The sequence below is a fragment of the Salmo salar genome, chromosome 09 (assembly GCF_965601325.2).
Source record: "Salmo salar chromosome 09, fSalSal1, whole genome shotgun sequence".
NCBI classification, from domain to species: Eukaryota; Metazoa; Chordata; class Actinopteri; order Salmoniformes; family Salmonidae; genus Salmo; species Salmo salar.
The window spans coordinates 150161064-150182800 of record NC_138299.1 but is presented as its reverse complement, the minus strand read 5'-3'; the positions used below and the strand labels follow the sequence as shown (position 1 = coordinate 150182800).

Sequence of the window (21737 nt, the reverse complement as noted above, 5' to 3'; positions counted from 1 at the left end):
CAGCTTCTCTTTCTCCTCTCCAGCACAGGGCTCTGAGCACCAATATCCTCCACACCCTCTCTCCCTGCATGTCCTTTGTCTCTCCTCTTCATCCCTACCCTCTCCCCTCTCGATGAGGATGCTCTACTCCAACCCAGGGCTGGATGTCACATTTCATAGGATTTTTAAATCCCTGTACACAGTCAGATGCCTGGCTCTACCCATTTTCCTGTCTCTAACAACTCCCCCTTCTCAACCTGCTGGGCTTGTCCTGTGCTTCTGTTCATGAATCATGAGTAATCAACACAGTGGTTAACATCATTTGTGCATAATAAAGAAGAAATCATCTGATAATTCATCTATATTTTATAAGAAGTTCTCTATTGAAAATGTCTACTTTACTAGCGAAAATAATTGGCATAAAAAGGGAGGCTTAAACAACTAACTATTGTTTGTTTAATAGATTTTGACACAAAATGACTACTCAAGCACATTATGTCCTAACTGTTTCATTTTGTTTTCATTTCATTTTCTTACCTGACCCCGTGTCACAATAATTTGTCAGCCTTTTCCAGCCTACTTTGATTCATTACTGTTGTGCAGAGGTGTTATGTGAACAAACAGCGTACAGTCCTGTCATTTATCATCACAATTCACTATGTGCACCGAAGTTCAAATAACAGCATGGGAATTATTAATGATTCTAACATAACATGATTAATCAGTCACAACATTTCATTAGTAACCAAGTAATACAACTAGAGCTCTCTCCCTCATACTCTCTCACAATCTGTTTCTATACATGCACTCACTCAAGCACACCGGTATTTATACACACAGAGTCTTCTAATCTGGGTATGTTAAGTGACAGGTGGTAAATAGTGTGCTAATATGCTAGGAATCTCATTAAATGCGTAGCATTAGGAAATCCAACATGCAGCTTGCACCACAGCATCATTGAAGGTTAAGTCCTTTTGTAGAGGGAGTTTGGGGATTTTAAAGTGCATGAGCTACCCAAATGAATATGATTATATACTCACCTAATTGAGCTCTACTGGTTGTTTTAAAACAACACAACTAAGTGAGATACATCTCGTTAAGCTTGTCACACCCAATGTAAACCAAACATGTGCTCCAAAGGAATGGACTAGATATAGTTTGTCCCTAACCACTGTACTGGGGTCAGATACTTTCTGATTCCCCTTATCGTTAATGTTATTATCGAACGGTGATGTAATCTGATCCCCCTTATGGTTAATGTTATTATCGAACGGTGATGTAATCTGATCCCCCTTATGGTTAATGTTATTATCGAACGGTGATGTAATCTGATCCCCCTTATGGTTAATGTTATTATCGAACGGTGATGTAATCTGATCCCCCTTATGGTTAATGTTATTATTGAACGGTGATGTAATCTGATCCCCTTATGGTTAATGTTATTATTGAACGGTGATGTAATCTGATCCCCCTTATGGTTAATGTTATTATCGAACGGTGATGTAATCTGATCCCCCTTATGGTTAATGTTATTATCGGACAGTGATGTAATCTGATCCCCCTTATGGTTAATGTTATTATCGGACAGTGATGTAATCTGATCCCCCTTATGGTTAATGTTATTATCGGACGGTGATGTAATCTGATCCCCCTTATGGTTAATGTTATTATCGGACAGTGACGTAATCTGATCCCCCTTATGGTTAATGTTATTATCGGACAGTGATGTAATCTGATCCCCCTTGTGGTTAATGTTATTATCGAACGGTGATGTAATCTGATCCCCCTTATCGTTAATGTTATTATCGGACAGTGATGTTAATCTGATCCCCCTTATGGTTAATGTTATTATCGGACAGTGATGTAATCTGATCCCCCTTATGGTTAATGTTATTATCGGACAGTGACGTAATCTGATCCCCCTTGTGGTTAATGTTATTATCGGACAGTGATGTAATCTGATCCCCCTTATGGTTAATGTTATTATCGGACAGTGACGTAATCTGATCCCCCTTATGGTTAATGTTATTATCGGACAGTGATGTAATCTGATCCCCTTTATGGTTAATGTTATTATCGGACAGTGACGTAATCTGATCCCCCTTATGGTTAATGTTATTATCGGACAGTGACGTAATCTGATCCCCCTTATGGTTAATGTTATTATCGGACAGTGATGTAATCTGATCCCCCTTATGGTTAATGTTATTATCGGACAGTGATGTAATCTGATCCAGGATATGTGGTTGGACTGGAGACAACTTCTACCTTAAAAAATTGAGTTTAATGTAATTTGACCCACACGGATTAACCGATTGTTAAAACAGTGGGTTAGTTTGTAGAGTACTCCCTCTGGTTGTTTTTCCAAGACAGTGAGCATCATCCCCAACCCTTAATCCTACACAGTCACACCTATGGGACAGCTATATATAAACTCAGCTCTGACAGAACACTGGCATCAAGCTTTGGTGAAGAAGTAATCTAAGGAATCTCTACAGCTAAAGCCAAGGACCCATCCATCCAAAGTATCTCCAAACTTTTATGAAAGATGGACCACAGACCTTCTCTTAGCCTGCTGCTGCTGCTTCTGGGACTATCACAGGCCAGTGGAAATGAGTTCCATGATGAGCTGGACCATGTGTCCGTCACTTCAACGATCCTGGAGTCCAACAATGGAACTAATGAGCTTCTGCTGGAAGGAGACATTCTGGCTCCTAGAACCAGGAATGCCATGAAGTGCTTTAGCAGCCAGTACAGCTGTCTTTGGAGGAAGTCGATTGATGGCTTGGTGTACGTACCGTACATGCTCAGCGCTGTATATTCAAGCTTGGAGGTAGAGACGATTGAGACATCCATGAAGTACTTCCATGGCAAGACCTGCATCCGCTTCCTCCCACGTCGGAGACAGACTGCCTACCTGGACATTCAGAGCAGCGGCGGGTGTTTCAGTTCCATGGGGACTGTTGGGGACAGGCAGACATTGTCTCTTGCGCAGTTTGGCTGTGTTCAACATGGTATCATCCAGCATGAGCTGCTTCACGCCCTGGGCTTCCACCACGAGCACAACAGGAGTGACCGTGACCAGTATATCAGAATCAACTGGCAGTACATCTATGACTACGCCGTCGATAACTTCCAGAAGCAGGACACCAACAATCTGAACACTACATACGACTACTCCTCTGTCATGCACTATGATAGAACCTCTTTCACTAACAACTACGGAAAGGAAACCATCACTCCCATCCCAGACTCGTCTGTGGCCATCGGACAGAGACTAGGCATGTCTGACATTGATGTGCTGAGAGTCAACAAGCTCTACCAATGCTAAGAGGAAGTTGAATACTGTGTACTTCCATGTGCTGACTGCTGTTTAATTGGAAGTTTGTGTGTTTGTGTGTATCCTTTTAGTAATCGTGGGTAGTAATAAAGCGTGGTTATGGTTTTAAAAAAGTGCATGAGTTTGATAATTATGAGTAGGATATTTATTAATTTGATTGGTTACTGTAATTATTAACTGCAGATATTGGGGGTTGGTGTTATTACGAAGATTTCCAAATGCAGATTGTTCTAACAATTAGTCCCATTAAAGTAATTAATCTGAAAATAGCATCATCCTTTTCTGTCATTAATGAGGTGGGTGGTGTGATGTTCACCTGAAGGGATGAGCTGATGAGAGAAGAGAGGCTGCAATTCTTCAATGAACATGAACATGAACACGAACATGAACATTAACATGAACTGAACATGACCTGAACATGAACATGAACATGAACTGAACATGAACATGAACATGAACTGAACATAAACATGAACATGAACATGAACTGAACATGAACTGAACATGAACATGAACGGAACATGAACGGAACATGAACTGAACATGACCTGAACATGAACTGAACATGAACTGAACATGAACATGAACTGAACATGGAACTGAACATGAACATGAACGGAACATGACCTGAACATGAACGACTGAACTGAACATGAACATGAACATGACCTGAACATAAACATGAACATGAACTGAACATGAACTGAACATGAACATGAACATGAACTGAACATGACCTGAACATAAATATGAACATGAACTGAACATGAACATGAACATGAACTGAACATGACCTGAACATAAACATGAACATGAACATTAACTGATCATGAACATGAACTGATCATGAACATGAACATGAACTGAACATGAACATGAACTGAACATGACTTGAAAATAAACATGAACATGATCATGAACATTAACTGAACATGAACTGAACATGAATATGAACTGAACATGAACATGAACATTAACTGAACATGAACTGAACATGAACATGATCATGAACATTAACTGAACATGAACTGAACATGAATATGAACTGAACATGAACTGAACATGAATATGAACTGAACATGAACATGAACATTAACTGAACATGAACATGATCATGAACATTAAGTGAACATGAACTGAACATGAATATGAACTGAACATGAACATGAACATGAACATTAACTGAACATGACCATGAACATGAACTGAAAATGAACTGAACATGAACATTAACTGAACATGAACATGAACTTGAACTGAACATGAACTGAACATGAACATGAACATTAACTGAACATGAACGTGAACTGAATTAATAGGAGTACAATATGGGCAGGGCTTGACTTTGACTGAAATAGGTACCGGTACTCATTTTGGGTGCTGGTACCATTTATATTTAGGTGCAGGAACTCCTCAATACTTTTGAGCTTATATTCTATAGGAGGTGCAGGAACTCCTCAATACTTTTGAGCTTATATTCTATAGGAGGTGCAGGAACTCCTCAATACTTTTGAGCTTATATTCTATAGGAGGTGCAGGAACTCCTCAATACTTTTGAGTTTATATTCTTTAGGAGGTGCAGGAACTCCTCAATACTTTTGAGCTTATATTCTATAGGAGGTGCAGGAACTCCTCAATACTTTTGAGTTTATATTCTATAGGAGGTGCAGCAACTCCTCAATACTTTTGAGTTTATATTCTATAGGAGGTGCAGGAACTCCTCAATACTTTTGAGCTTATATTCTATAGGAGGTTCAGGAACACGAGCAGTAGAAAATGTTTAGTGCCAGTATTCAGTTCCGATGAGCTCCTGCCCAAGTCAAGCACTGAATATGGGAGACTTTACTGGCATCATTATGTTTACAGTTGTGTGGTTAACCAACTCCTACACCGCATGGCCACTGGCTGTCAATGACGTTGATCACATTAGTTTAGAGGAAAATAATAACAGGCTTTTGTTCATTTGATTAAATAGCATATTACTGAAATAGGATATTGGAAAGGTAGGAAACAGGGAGACACAGTAGTTGGAAAATGATATTTCAAAGCCCTGTCCTCTGTGTTATTTCTCGATACTGGACCTAATGTGAAGTCCTCCTGGTGAGATGGCATTCCTTTAGCAGTAATCCATTACCTTTGTGTCTAATTGAGTTTCCAGTAGATGCGGCATGAAATAAAGAGTCATACAACAAGTCCAATAATGAAATGTTACATCAGCCGACATAGAGAGTCAGGCCACGTCTCTGCTCCAGTGATCAGTGATCTATCGGTGATGATGAACAATTTAGTAACCAGTTTTACTCTAACCACATACCAGCAAGGGATAGGACATGGAGTGACTAACCTGTCATTAGAGATTCATTTCTGCAGAAGAATAATCATTTTTCCCCCTCTGAAAATGAAGCATGCCCTTTCAAGACCAATAGAATTTGAGATTCTGTGAGTCCTTCCCAAGGCTGAAGCACTGGAAAAGGTGGGGAAAAACTATCCCTCTGCAGGTTTTACAAAACAAACAGTTACATTTTGTTTTATCCATGGAGCTGGTTTTCTTGTCGATCAAACCTATATTTATATATTGACTGTGTTTAGATGTTTGTATTGTTATGTGTTAATCTTTCTGGAGCAGCTGTATGGCAGGGATTAGGCGACAATGGAGACTGCTGTACCGTTGGTGATTGGACGGCGGATCGTTTTGAAATAAACAACACATTCCACCAGGGGATAGGGAATAGCCATGGACTGCAGCTACCAGAAGATTATCACTGTCCAGCAGAAACAAACAGACGTCATGTGACGCCTAAATTCAAAGACTGAATTAATCATTGACTACTTTGACACAGCCAAACTAGAGCCAGAAGTATTTAAACATGCTAGCACGGCTTTATGTGTTTTGTGTGAATTCATGTGGCCTCCTCAGAGTTAACATAGGGGTGCCTACAGAAGACCTGAGCTGAGCTCTAACAGCCTCTGTCAGAGCCCTGAGCTCCCTCAGTGGATGGCTGCCATGTACCTGTTAGCGAGCTCTTTGAGCAGCATACCAATGACCAATGATACCAATGACATCATCGGTGTGCATCATGTGATTTTAACCAGTTTTGTGGAGGCATTGACTACTAATTGTCTACTAATTGGTTGATGATCTCATTGGAAACACTTATCCCTCTATCTATTTTACTACAGAACCATGGAAACGCACCATTTTCACATATGTTGATGTTGGGCTGGTGCTGGAGATGATGAATATGAAGTTGAAAGATTGTGAAACTTCCTTTTAAGATGCATCTCATGGTATTTTTCTCATGTTTTTCTTTTTATGGTAGCTATAACATGTACATTGTAATAGCATTTTTGTATCTCAGTGCTAAAATGAGGCTTGACTTTGTTTATTATTTTACAATTCCTGTGTAGGTCAGTTGGTAGAGCATGGTACTTGCAATGTCAGTGTTGTGGGTTCGATTCCTGTGGGGGACTGTTATGAAAATGGATGCACTTACTACTGTAAGTTGCTCTGGATAAGAGCATCTGCTAAATGACTGAAATGTAGCACAATACTACAGTATGTTTCCACTTCATATGGAATTATGTTTTTCTATAAACAATTTATGTTTGCTGTATTCCTCTCATATTTTGTTTCACAGACTATGTTTTTGAAGCCCATCATCATTTATTCACCTGTACTCTCATCCTCTAAAACACCATTAGGTTATGAAACAAAATCAAGCCTTGCTTTTGGCATTCCTCACAGTACAACAGCCATTTAGAATCGTCCTGTGCCTGTTACCAAGTCATCAATCCAGCCCCTTGGTTGAAATGTTGAATGTCTATTGGACTGACAAATCAAGTTGTTGGGAGAAAGGTAAACATGCATGTATTTAATTTCATTGTTAATGAGGCTGTGACCTTTCAGGTCTAAGACGCATGTCAAGGTGTTCAGAGAGAGACATGGTTGATGGTGACATGTGATCTGCTGTAGACACCAGGAGCATGCTGAAGGTTCAGGGGCTGTTGGAGGAGATGCCCTGGTCCTTTTGGGATTGTGACCAAAGGGAAGAGAGTCTGGCTTTCCAATTCTCTCTCCCCACCTTGTTTGTTTGCTTTTGTTGTAGGCCAAACAAACAGGCAAATATGAAATGCTAATTCATGTGTATGAAATATTAATGTCACCTTTATGCAGAACTTCAAGGGAGCAGTAAGCAAAGCATCTCACCGTCTTATTCATTATACACAGTACGAATGACTTGGAAAAGAATCAGTCCTTAGTCAACAGGCCTTTGAGAGGAATATGTATCATTCATCTTCCAACAGCTTCCACAAACTAACCAGATTAAGTGGAAAACTCTGCCCACAACTTGGAAGACACCTCGACACTGCTCCAACAGTGAACTTTTATCCCACTCATTGGAGGGTATCCAAATTGTAAATGGAAATGCTTTTGCAGAGTTGGTGAGAGGGTTAGCGACGGTGCTTGTTCTGATTAACGAGACAAGCAGACATGATTAACATGCCTCTGATTGCACTGTCTGTCTTCCAAATGGACAGGACCTCGCTGCTCACCCCTCCACCATCCCAGTCCAAATGACCATCAACGGAGATATGCCTGTCAATCTCCAGCACTTACTCATCCTAACGGCCCCCATAGTCTGCAGTAAATCAGCTCTGGCTCAGGAGGAGATGAGGACCCCACGGGATGGAGGCCCAGGAGGAGATGAAACCCCATGGGGCGGAGACACAGGAGGAGATGAAACCCCATGGGGCGGAAGCCCAGGAGGAGATGAAACCCCATGGGATGGAGGCCCAGGAGGAGATGAAACCCCACGGGACGGAGGCCCAGGAGGAGATGAAACCCCATGGGGCGGAGGCAAAGGAAGAGATGAGACACCCACGGGATGGAGGCCCAGGAGGTGATGAGACACCACGGGATGGAAGCTCACTCGGGGTGGCCTGCACCTCGCCTGGCTTTGCCCACCCATACAGCTCTCCATCAGCCTGAGCACCACTACACAGGGGGCAGAGAGAGAGGAGGGTCTACAGGGGCTTGGAGAGGAGAGGGGAGGGGCTACGAGAGACAACGGAGGGGAAGGTTGTAGTTTTAGAGGTGGAGCTAGTTTGCATACTGATTGCTGAGACCCACCTTGACATACTTTGCAGTACCTTAAAGCTAACTGGAGAAGACATAGATTAGGATTCAATTGTTTGTTTGAGTGTTCAATGAAGAACTGTATTTATCCTACTGAATTTACCCTACTGGACTTATCCCCCTCCCTTAATCACCCAGCACAGTACAAATACCCCCCTCCTTCACCACCCAGCACAGTACAAATACCCCCCTCCTTCAATATCCAGTACAGTACAAATACCCCCCTCCTTCAATATCCAGTACAGTACAAATACCCCCCTCCTTCACCACCCAGCACAGTACAAATACCCCCCTCCTTCAATATCCAGTACAGTACAAATACCCCCCTCCTTCACCACCCAGTACAGTACAAATACCCCCCTCCTTCACCACCCAGCACAGTACAAATACCCCCTCCTTCAAAATCCAGTACAGTACAAATACCCCCCTCCTTCACCACCCAGCACAGTACAAATACCCCCCTCCTTCACTACCCAGTACAGTACAAATACCCCCCTCCTTCACCACCCAGTACAGTCCAAATACCCCCCTCCTTCACTACCCAGTACAGTACAAATACCCCCCTCCTTCACCACCCACTACAATACAAATACCCCCCTCCTTCACCACCCAGTACATTTCAAATACCCCCCAGTACAGTATAAATACCCCCCTCCCTTCACATAGTTCAGTACAAATACCCCCCCTCCTCACCACCCAGTACAGTGCAAATACCCCCCTCACCACACAGTACAGTACAAATACCCCCCTCCCTTCACATAGTTCAGTACAAATACCCCCCTCCTCACCACCCAGTACAGTGCAAATACCCCCCTCCTTCACTACCCAGTACAGTACAAATACCCCACTCCTTCACCACCCAGTACAATGCAAATACCCCCCTCCTTCATTACCCAGTACAGTACAAATACCCCCCTCCTTCACTACCCAGTACAGTACAAATACCCCCCTCCTTCACTACCCAGTACAGTACAAATACCCCCCTCCTTCACCACCAAGTACAGTACAAATACCCCCCTCCTTCACCAACCAGTACAGTACAAATACCCCCCTCCTTCACCACCCAGTACAATGCAAATACCCCCCTCCTTCACTACCCAGTACAGTACAAATACCCCCCTCCTTCACCACCCAGTACAATGCAAATACCCCCTCCTTCACTACCCAGTACAGTACAAATACCCCCCTCCTTCACTACCCAGTACAGTACAAATACCCCCCTACTTCACCACCCAGTACAGTACAAATACCCCCCTACTTCACTACCCAGTACAGTACAAATACCCCCCTCCTTCACCACCCAGTACAGTATAAATACCCCCCTCCTTCACCACCCAGTACAATGCAAATACCCCCCTCCTTCACCACCCAGTACAGTACAAATACCCCCCTCCTTCACTACCCAGTACAGTACAAATACCCCCCTCCTTCACCACCCAGTACAATGCAAATACCCCCCTCCTTCACCAGCCAGTACAGTTCAAATACCACCCAGTACACTACAATACCCCCTCCTTCACCACCCAGTACACTACAAATACCCCCCTCCTTCACCACCCAGTACAGTACAAATACCCCCCTCCTTCACTACCCAGTACAGTACAAATCCCCCCCTCCTTCACCACCCAGTACAGTACAAATACCCCCCTCCTTCACCACCAAGTACAATGCAAATACCCCCCTCCTTCACTACCCAGTACAGTACAAATACCCCCCTCCTTCACCACCCAGTACAGTACAAATACCCTCCTCCTTCACTACCCAGTACAGTACAAATACCCCCCTCATTCACCACCCAGTACAGTACAAATATCCCCCTCCTTCACCACCCAGTACAATGCAAATACCCCCCTCCTTCACCACCCAGTACAGTACAAATACCCCCCTCCTTCACCACCCAGTACAATGCAAATACCCCCCTCCTTCACTACCCAGTACAGTACAAATACCCCCCTCCTTCACCACCCAGTACAATGCAAATACCCTCCTCCTTCACTACCCAGTACAGTACAAATACCCCCCTCCTTCACCACCCAGTACAGTACAAATACCCCCTCCTTCACCACCAAGTACAATGCAAATACCCACCTCCTTCACCACCCAGTACAGTTCAAATACCCCCCTACTTCACCACCCAGTACAGTACAAATACCCCCCTCCTTCACTACCCAGTACAGTACAAATACCCCCCTCCTTCACCACCCAGTACAGTACAAATACCCCCCTCCTTCACTACCCAGTACAGTACAAAAACACCCCTCCTTCACTACCCAGTACAGTACAAATACCCCCTCCTTCACCACCCAGTACAATGCAAATACCCCCCCTCCTTCACCAGCCAGTACAGTTCAAATACCACCCAGTACACTACAAATACTCCCTCCTTCACCACCCAGTACACTACAAATACCCCCCTCCTTCACCACCCAGTACAGTACAAATACCCCCCTCCTTCACTACACAGTACAGTACAAATACCCCCCTCCTTCACCACCCAGTACAGTACAAATACTCCCCTCCTTCACTACCCAGTACAGTACAAATACCCCACTCCTTCACCACCCAGTACAGTACAAATACCCCCTCCTTCACTACCCAGTACAGTACAAATACCCCCCTCCTTCACTACCCAGTACAGTACAAATACCCCCCTCCTTCACCACCCAGTACAGTCCAAATACCCCCCTCCTTCACTACCCAGTACAGTACAAATACCCCCCTCCTTCACCACCCAGTACAGTTTCTCTAACATTTTTAATTGAAATTTGATCTGCACTAAATTCCCCCTCAGAATCAATTATGGCCCGATGGATGGAGTCAATATGCCACTGGTCCTTGTGTTTAGAAATGTATTTTTATCAACTTTCCTCTCCCTTCAATGGTCATAGCATGGGAACTTAATGCATTAATGTGTCGTAGGAGACAGGCCACCTGCAGATACTATTAACCAGTGGAGAAATGTTAGAAGCAGTTTATTGTTGTGTGCCATTCACCTGGGGATGGACACACGGTAGAGAACATCTTCTCATTGGCCCTGCCTACCGGAACAGGGTCAAAAACCATCTCCAACACATTCATTTTCAGCCCTGCACCATCTTAGTAGTGTGATAAATACTCCCTGAGCCATGCTTTATAATGACTAGTGGTTTTTCTCATAAACACACGTTTTGTTATCGTCTCTCTGCAAACCAAATCTCCCTCCTTAGTTGTTAGTTCTTTATCAGAATATATACTGTATGTTCCCTTGACTTCCGCAAAAAAAAAAATTGAGCTTTGCCATATTTATTTTTATAAGAAAAAAAATATATATTTCTGGGGTGCTGAGTACTTTATTAAAAGTAGAAAAGAAAACTTGGTCTTAAATCAAGCAAACTCCTGAGTTCCTCCCGACTTTCAGCAACCTTCAGGTCGGACTCATAAAAGCTGGCTAACTGTCACCCCTGTCAGCGCCAGCTGAGAGGTGGAGGACACATGTCATCCTGGTGAAATTGAAAATGGCTTCTGAGGCCCCCTTTCTGAGAGCCTGCCACTCTCTCTCATCCCTAGGCAGATTTAATGCCCCACACTACTCCTGTGAGCAGTAGCCCCACCACACTACATCAAGGGGAGTATTATTTTCTGTGTGTGTGTGTTATGTGTTGGAAGAGACCCAGGATGCGGAGTGGAACTTTCCAATCCGAGTAAAAATTGTGTTTCATAGTGCAGTCCGAGATGGGCAGTATTTCTGTTTCATGTACAGTATCTGAAATACGTATTTAAATTACTTCTGAATATTTTGTATTTTGTATTACAATGGGCTGAACTACACTCCAATGTATTTTGTAACAAGATACTTTCAAAAGTTGTCATTTGTATTTTCAAAATTCGAAATACTTATTGTGTGTTTATAGCAGTTCACAATTTTGTGGGCCACTTTCACCCTACATCGGTTTCAAAAGTCTGATGGCACAATGGTGTGAACCAACAGGACCCTGAATAGCTTCTACCCCCAAGTCATAAGACTGATAAATATTATAGTTCGATTTTTAACCAATAGCTTCCTGGACTATCTACATTGACAATTTTTTCACTTTTGACTCATCACATATGCTGCTGCTACTGTTTATTATCTGTCCTGTTGCCTAGTCACTTTACCCCTACCTCTATGTACATATCTACCTCATTTACCTCGTACCCCTGCACATTGACTCTGGTACTCCGTGCATGTAGCCAAGTTATTGTTACTCATTGTGTATTTATTCCTTGTGTTATTATTTTTCTATTGTTATTGTCCTCTCTCTGCATTGTTGGGAGAGGCCCCTAAGTATTTCACTGTTATTCCACACCTTTTGTTTACGAATCATGTGACAAGTAACATTTCTTTTGATTAGATAAGAGTGTCATATACAGTATATACATTTAAATATATATGTAAAAATTTGCAATTACAAAGCAGGCTGAGTATTACTCTAATGAGCTCCACCTTGAAACAAGGCCAATTACAATACCCAGTGTGCTTTGCAGTTTTTCATTCTCACATGTACATGCACATTTTGGTCATTTAGCAGACACTCTTATCCAGAGTGACAGCGCATTCAACTAAGGCAGATAAACAACAACATATCACAGTCGTAGCAAGTAAAACATTTCTACAGTATAACCGTTACTGAGAATGTTGTTGCTTTTCGGCCTGCTGCTTTCAAATGTATTTTTGTATTTTAAAATACAAAATACATGTATTTTATTTAAATATTTTTGCAGAAGTATCTTATATTTAAATTGTATACATTGGTCTTCAGTGTATTTTGTAGTTGTACGTTGTAATTGTAATTTATGCCCATCTATGAGTGCTGTCACTTGTGATGATTATTAGCATTACATTCTATCAATCCTAATGTAACTGATTGTTAGCATTACATTCTATCAATCCTAATGTAACTGATTGTTAGCATTACATTCTATCAATCCTAATGTAACTGATTGTTAGCATTACATTCTATAAATCCTAATGTAACTGATTGTTAGCATTACATTCTATAAATCCTAATGTAACTGATTGTTAGCATTACATTCTATCAATCCTAATGTAACTGATTGTTAGCATTACATTCTATCAATCCTAATGTAACTGATTGTTAGCATTACATTCTATCTATCCTAATGTAACTGATTGTTAGCATTGCATTCTATCAATCCTAATGTAACTGATTGTTAGCATTACATTCTATCAATCCTAATGTAACTTATCATTAATGTGCAGTCTGACATAGTCATATATTACATCCTAATAATGATTTTATTCCATGTATTCTTCCCTCCATCTGTCCCCCACAGAGTAAATCCAATGCCTAGATGAAACGCTCCTGTGTCAGGGACTTCTACCACTATTCATTGGTATTTATCAGTGAGACTCTTGCTATATTTCTCCTCCAGGAGCACAGTGTAGGAAACAGACGTCCACTCAGTATGCCCCCAGAATGTGAAAAGGAATATGTGGGTGGAACACAGCAAAGGACTACACACGTTCTCATGCATAATTATTGAGTCACAGAGACGTTTTCAAGTACATTTCTCTCCCCTACATGAAAAGTGCTCCTATTTTCTGGGAGAGAGCGAAAGAGAAATTTCATTACGGAAACTGACATCAGTCTGAGTGCACTTCCTTTCATGCTGTTATTCACGGGCAGCTCCATATTTTTTACTGGTTAGAAGGGAGTAAATTACATATTGACTGGCTTATTATGTTCATTCGATTTGCAGTGATCAAAAGTGCTATTGAAGTGTCAGGCTGGGCTGGTAGCCGTGGTGGTGACTGACTGTATGGATGCCAGGCAGAAGAGAGGAGAGACAGCAGCACAAGGGCTGGGAATTGCCAGGGAACTTAAGAGAATATCAAGATACTTACGCACGACACGATATGTATTGCGATTCTCACGATTCTATATGTATTGTGATTCTCACGATTCTATATGTATTGCAATTTGTTACTGCGATTTTATTGCGATTTGATGTTCCAAACATATTGCTCACTATATGTCTGCTGCAGAGAGACAAGAGAGCGTATGAGAAAAAAAATGTTTTGATCACTCATGGCAATAAAAGTGCTGAAAACATGCTGGTTCACTGTGTAAAAAGAAGATGGAGAACAAGCTACAGGATAAAAAAAAATACCAGAGTTTTGGCGCAGGTACAGCTGACTAGTGATAGCTAATGCTACCTAGCAAATTAAATAAATACAAATGAGTACAAAACTATATACACTGAGCGCACAAAACATTATGAACACCTGCTCTTTCCATGAAATAAACTGACCAGGTGAATCCAGGTGAAAGTGATGATCCCTTATTGATGTCACATGTTAAATCCACTTACCTGGAGCTAACTCTGCAAATAGCACTGCTGGGTGATTTGAAAAGTCACAGTCAATCAATCAATAATATAATAATACTTTTAGAAAAAAAATGGTATCTTTAATTTACAATCTGTAGAAACTATGAGAATAGAAAGGTTCAGAACCTTTGTGAAACATCACAGCACAGTTGAAAAATATATGGCAAATAGAAATCCAATATGGATGGTGTTAAGAGATGGGAGATGGGAGGGGTTGAATGGAGCTGAATGGTGGGATTAATAACAACAAGATAACTCATGTAAAATATACTGTCTGAAAAATGTATATAGCTTCAGAACTTATATTTGAGATTCATCAGTAGCCACCCTTTGCCTTCTCTCAACCAGCTCCATGAGGAATGCTTTTCCAACAGTCTTGAAGAAGTTCCCACATATGCTGAGCACTTGTTGTCAGCTTCTTCTTCACTCTGCGGTCCAACTCATCCCAAACCATCTCAATTGGGTTGAGGTCGTGTGATTGTGGAGGCCAGGTCATCTGATGCAGCACTCTGGGTCTTCCTTTCCTGTGGCGGTCCTCATGAGAGCCAGTTTCATCATAGCACTTGATGGTTTTTGCGACTGCACTTGAAGAAACTTGCAAAGTTCTTGAAATTGTCCGTATTGACTGACCTTCATGTCTTAAAGTAATGATGGACTGTTATTTTTCTTTGCTTATTTGAGCTGTTCTTGCCATAATATTGCCGTGGTCTTTCACCAAATAGTGCTATCCTCTGTATACCACTCCTACCTTGTCATAACACAACTGATTGGCTCAAATGCATTAAGTAGGAAAGATATTTCACAAATTAACTTTTAACAAGGCACACCTGTTAATTGAAATGCATTCCAGGTGACTACTTCATGAAGCTGGTTGAGAGAATGCCAAGAGTGTGCAAAGCTGTCATCAAGGCAAAGGGTGGCTCTGAAGAATCTCAAATATTAAATCAATTTTGATTTGTTTAACACTTTTTTGGTTACTACATGATTCCATTTGTGTTATTTCATTGTTTTGATGTCTTCACTATTATTCTACAAGGTAGAAAATAGTTAAAACAAATTATAATAATAATAACTAGAATGAGTAGGTTTGTCCAAACTTTTGACTGGTAGTGTATATATTTTCAAAAAAGATATGGGGGTAGAAGTTATGCAGACAATTACATTGATGGACGCTACGATCTGCAAAATTAAATCTGATCTACCCCCTAAAAAATATATATACAGTGAGGGAAAAAAGTATTTTATCCCCTGCTAATTTTGTACGTTTGCCCACTGACAAAGAAATGATCAGTCTATAATTTTAATGGTAGGTTTATTTGAACAGTGAGAGACAGAATAACAACAAAAAAATCCAGACAAACCCATGTCAAAAATGTTATAAAATGATTTGCATTTTAATGAGGGAAATAAGTATTTGACCCCTCTGCAAAACATGACTTTGTACTTGGTGGCAAAACCCTTGTTGGCAATCACAGAGGTCAGATGTTTCTTGTAGTTGGCCACCAGGTTTGCACACATCTCAGGAGGGACTTTGTCCCACTCCTCTTTGCAGATCTTCTCCAAGTCATTAAGGTTTCGAGGCTGATGTTTGGCAACTCGAATCTTCAGCTCCCTCCACAGAATTTCTATGGGATTAAGGTCTGGAGACTGGCTAGGCCACTCCAGGACCTTAATGTGCTTCTTCTTGAGCCACTCCTTTGTTGCCTTGGCCGTGTGTTTTGGGTCATTGTCATGCTGGAATACCCATCCACGACCCATTTTCAATTCCCTGGCTGAGGGAAGGAGGTTCTCACCCAAGATTTGACAGTACATGGCCTCGTCCATCGTCCCTTTGATGCGGTGAAGTTGTCCTGTCCCCTTAGCAGAAAAACACCCCCAAAGCCTAATGTTTCCACCTCCATGTCTGACGGTGGGGATGGTGTTCTTGGGGTCATAGGCAGCATTCCTCCTCCTCCAAACACGGCGAGTTGAGTTGATGCCAAAGAGCTCCATTTTGGTCTCATCTGGCCACAACACTTTACCCAGTTGTCCTCTGAATCATTCAGATGTTCATTGGCAAACTTCAGACAGGCATGTATATGTGCTTTCTTGAGCAGGGGGACCTTGCGGGCTCTGCAGGATTTCAGTCCTTCACGGCGTAGTGTGTTACCAATTGTTTTCTTGGTGACTATGGTCCTAGCTGCCTTGAGATCATTGACAAGATCCTCCCATGTAGTTCTGGGCTGATTCCTCACCATTCTCATGATCATTGCAACTCCACGAGGTGAGATCTTGCATGGAGCCCCAGGCCGAGGGAGATTGACAGTTTTTTTGTGTTTCTTCCATTTGCGAATAATCACACCAACTGTTGTCACCTTCTCACCAAGCTGCTTGGCGATGGTCTTGTAGCCCATTCCAGCCTTGTGTAGCTCTACAATCTTGTCCCTGACATCCTTGGAGAGCTCTTTGGTCTTGGCCATGGTGGAGAGTTTGGAATCTGATTGATTGATTGCTTCTGTGGACAGGTGTCTTTTATACAGGTAACAAAGTGAGATTAGGAGCACTCCCTTTAAGAGTGTGCTCCTAATCTCAGCTCGTTACCTGTATAAAAGACACCTGGGAACCAGAAATCTTTCTGATTGAGAGGGAGTCAAATACTTATTTCCCTCATTAAAATGCAAATCAAGTTATAACATTTTTTACATGCGTTTTTCTGGATTTTTTTGTTATTCTGTCTCTCACTGTTCAAATAAACCTACCATTAAAATTAGTGGGCAAACGTACAAAATTAGCAGGGGATCAAATACTTTTTTCCCTCACTGTATATATATATATATATAGGCAAAAATGAAAATAATAATAATAACAAAAAAACTCTATTTGTTTCTTCCACCATCACTAAGCACCACCAATTGAACCTGATGGGGCTCTGCTCTGCTCTACCTGTACTGAGTGTGTCTGGGAGATGTGATTGTGGGAGATGATAGTGTTAACGGATGTGGAGATCTGTGAATCTACAGTAACTGCCAGCCTTGCCATGCAGTGTTCTCAAGTAGCAAACACTGTTTGGGAGAGAGAAGGTCCGTTCTGTTTCTGAGTGAATACTGTAACATCGCAACTGCTTTACGTTGGTTTGTGTTTGTTCGTGTTGGATCACATGCTGGCATTGTTCCACATTACATTTTTCCATGTGTATTTGTCCACATTTTTCTACACATCTTCCCCTCTCTTTAGTCCCCAGTCTGGTGTAATTATTAACCAGCCTATACAGTACTTATACCTTATTCTCACAGTAAACAAGCCCGGGAGGAAGAAACATATACAGTGTATTGATGGATGGGCCAACAGTGCAGTAGTTTGAGAACCTATTGAAATGAATGAGAGTGAACAACAGCCTGAAGCCAAACAGAGGTAATGATATATGTCTGGCGCTGCATCGACTTCAGATAGGCCCCATTCCTCACATCTACCATCCACTAACCCTACTACTCCTGTTCATCCTGAAAAATGATTGAGTTGCCTATGTAGTGTATAGACAAGTTAAAATGGACAACCTTTGAATACTGGATTGGGACTTTATTTCAGTGTATGCATATCTGGCTACTCTACTTTGAAAGATGCAAACATAGTTGACATTTACAGAACATTAATTTTTCAGTTATTCAGTTATAGGTTAGGTCCTTCCTACACGTGTATAGTTTTATTGTCGTTCTGCAGTTTCCTTTAGATTCTTTCTTTAACAATAAATGCATAACAAATGACTTGCTATATTACAGTACTGTACGTTACCGAAATGTTCTGTCTACATTAGTTACACAGATCAGAAATCGCAAGTTTGTAATTGAGTTTTCATAGTTCCATGTGTTACTGAGAAGAGAGAGAGAGAGATAGAGAGAAAGAGATAGATGAGGCTGTTAAATAAGTATGCTATGAGATGTAGCATGCAGCGAGTTGCTGTTTGTCTGAAGAGCCTGGCTGCGACCTTCGCTGGAGAGGAGTGTGGGGCGTTAATGAGAGCGGTGCTCAGGTGAGGCTCCAGCCAAAAAGAGGAGAGCCCCCCTCCTCTCCACCCCCTAATGGAGACTGGAGTGGTAATCAATTGATTCTCCTCATTGCAGTTTCATAATGCCTTTCAATTATGGAACAGCCACTGATGATTGTACACAAACATTTTCCGTGTTCTAATGGCATATCATTAAGCGTGTGTGTTTCCAGTCCTCTGGTTTCACTCAGAATCATTCTGTAATCATCTTTCTGTTCTGCCTGTCCTCCCAAAGTCTGTTTATTCTAACTCTGCCTCTCCTCCCAGTCTGTCTATTCTGACTCTGCCTCTCCTCCCAGTCTGTCTATTCTGACTCTGCCTCTCCTCCCAGTCTGTCTATTCTGACTCTGCCTCTCCTCCCAGTCTGTCTATTCTGACTCTGCCTCTCCTCCCAGTCTGTCTATTCTGACTCTGCCTCTCCTCCCACAGTCTGTTTATTCTAACTCTGCCTCTCCTCCCAGTCTGTCTATTCTGACTCTGCCTGTCCTCCCACAGTCTGTTTATTCTGACTCTGCCTGTCCTCCCACAGTCTGTCTATTCTGACTCTGCCTGTCCTCCCAAAGTCTGTTTATTCTGACTCTGCCTCTCCTCCCAGTCTGTCTATTCTGACTCTGCCTCTCCTCCCAGTCTGTCTATTCTGACTCTGCCTGTCCTCCCACAGTCTGTTTATTCTAACTCTACCTCTGCTCCCACACTCTGTCTATTCTGACTCTGCCTCTCCTCCCAGTTTGTCTATTCTGACTCTGCCTGTCCTCCCACAGTCTGTCTATTCTGACTCTGCCTGTCCTCCCAAAGTCTGTTTATTCTAACTCTGCCTCTGCTCCCACACTCTGTCTATTCTGACTCTGCCTCTCCTCCCAGTCTGTCTATTCTGACTCTGCCTGTCCTCCCAGTCTGTCTATTCTGACTTTCCCTCTCCTCCCAAAGTCTGTCTATTCTGACTCTGCCTGTCCTCCCAGTCTGTCTATTCTGACTCTGCCTCTCCTCCCAAAGTCTGTCTATTCTGACTCTGTCAGTCCTCCCACGCTCTTTCTATTCTGACTCTGCCTCTCCTCCCAGTCTGTCTATTCTGACTCTGTCAGTCCTCCCACGCTCTTTCTATTCTGACTCTGCCTCTCCTCCCAGTCTGTCTATTCTGACTCTGCCTGTCCTCCCAGTCTGTCTATTCTGACTCTGCCTGTCCTCCCAAAGTCTGTCTATTCTGACTCTGTCAGTCCTCCCACGCTCTTTCTATTCTGACTCTGCCTCTCCTCCCACACTCTGTCTCTTCTGACTCTGCCTCTCCTCCCAAAGTCGGTCTATTCTGACTCTGCCTGTCCTCCCACAGTCTGTCTATTCTGATTCTGACTGTCCTCCCAAAGTCTGTCTATTCTGACTCTGCTTCCCACACTTTATGCCTGTAGCTGTATGATAGGCCTGTCGGTAGCTGTATGGTAAGCCTGTCTGTAGCTGTATGGTAAGCCTGTCTGTAGCTGTATGGTAGGCCTGTCTGTAGCTGTATGGTAATTCTGTCTGTAGCTGTATGGTAAGCCTGTCTGTAGCTGTATGGTAGGCCTGTCTGTAGCTGTATGGTAAGCCTGTCTGTAGCTGTATGGTAGGCCTGTCTGTAGCTGTATGGTAGGCCTGTCTGTAGCTGTATGGTAAGCCTGTCTGTAGCTGTATGATAGGCCTGTCTGTAGCTGTATGGTAAGCCTGTCTGTAGCTGTATGGTAGGCCTGTCTGTAGCTGTATGGTAAGCCTGTCTGTAGCTGTATGGTAGGCCTGTCTGTAGCTGTATGGTAGGCCTGTCTGTAGCTGTATGATAGGCCTGTCTGTAGCTGTATGGTAAGCCTGTCTGTAGCTGTATGGTAGGCCTGTCTGTAGCTGTATGGTAAGCCTGTCTGTAGCTGTATGGTAGGCCTGTCTGTAGCTGTATGGTAAGCCTGTCTGTAGCTGTATGGTAAGCCTGCCTGTAGCTGTACGGTAGACCTGTCTGTAGCTGTATGGTAAGCCTGTAGCTGTATGGTAAGCCTGTCTGTAGCTGTATGGTAGGCCTGTCTGTAGCTGTATGGTAGGCCTGTCTGTAGCTGTATGGTAGGCCTGTCTGTAGCTGTATGGTAAGCCTGTAGCTGTATGGTAGGCCTGTCTGTAGCTGTATGGTAAGCCTGCCTGTAGCTGTATGGTAAGCCTGTATCTGTATGATAGGCCTGTCTGTAGCTGTATGGTAAGCCTGTAGCTGTATGGTAGGCCTGTCTGTAGCTGTATGGTAAGCCTGCCTGTAGCTGTATGGTAGGCCTATTGGTGGCTGTATGGTAGGCCTGTCATTAGCTGGATGGTAGGCTTTTCTGTAGCTGTATAGTAGGCTTGTCTGTAGCTGTATGGTAGGCCTGTCTGTAGCTGTATGGTAGGCCTGTCTGTAGCTGTATGGTAAACCTGTCTGTAGCTGTACGGTAAGCCTGTAGCTGTATGGTAGACCTGTCTGTAGCTGTATGGTAAGCCTGTAGCTGTATGGTAAGCCTGTCTGTAGCTGTATGGTAGGCCTGTAGCTGTATGGTAAGCCTGCCTGTAGCTGTATGGTAGGCCTGTCTGTAGCTGTATGGTAGGTCTGTAGCTGTATGGACAGCCTGTCTGTAGCTGTATGGTAAGCCTGTAGCTGTATGGTAAGCCTGTCTGTAGCTGTATGGTAAGCCTGTAGCTGTATGGTAGGCCTGTCGGTAGCTGTATGGTAAGCCTATAGCTGTATGGTAAGCCTGTCTGTAGCTGTATGGTAAGCCTGTAGCTGTATGGTAGGCCTGTCGGTAGCTGTATGGTAAGCCTGTAGCTGTATGGTAAGCCTGTCTGTAGCTGTATGGTAAGCCTGTAGCTGTATGGTAGGCCTGTCTGTAGCTGTATGGTAGGCTTGTCTGTAGCTG

General features: G+C 42.8%; 1 protein-coding gene across 1 annotated transcript; it reads left to right on the top strand.

Moving 5' to 3' along the window:
- Nucleotides 1-2430: 2430 nt before the first annotated feature.
- LOC106613193 (low choriolytic enzyme-like) lies at nt 2431-3589 on the top strand. The gene has a single exon (XM_014215220.3). The coding sequence runs from the start codon at nt 2528-2530 to the stop codon at nt 3308-3310; it is 783 nt and encodes a 260-aa protein (XP_014070695.3). The 5' UTR covers nt 2431-2527; the 3' UTR covers nt 3311-3589.
- Nucleotides 3590-21737: the final 18148 nt, after the last annotated feature.

Excerpts from the sequence above, each read along its gene's own strand:
- LOC106613193 (XM_014215220.3), top strand. The coding sequence starts at position 2,528 with ATGGACCACAGACCTTCTCTTAGCCTGCTGCTGCTGCTTCTGGGACTA.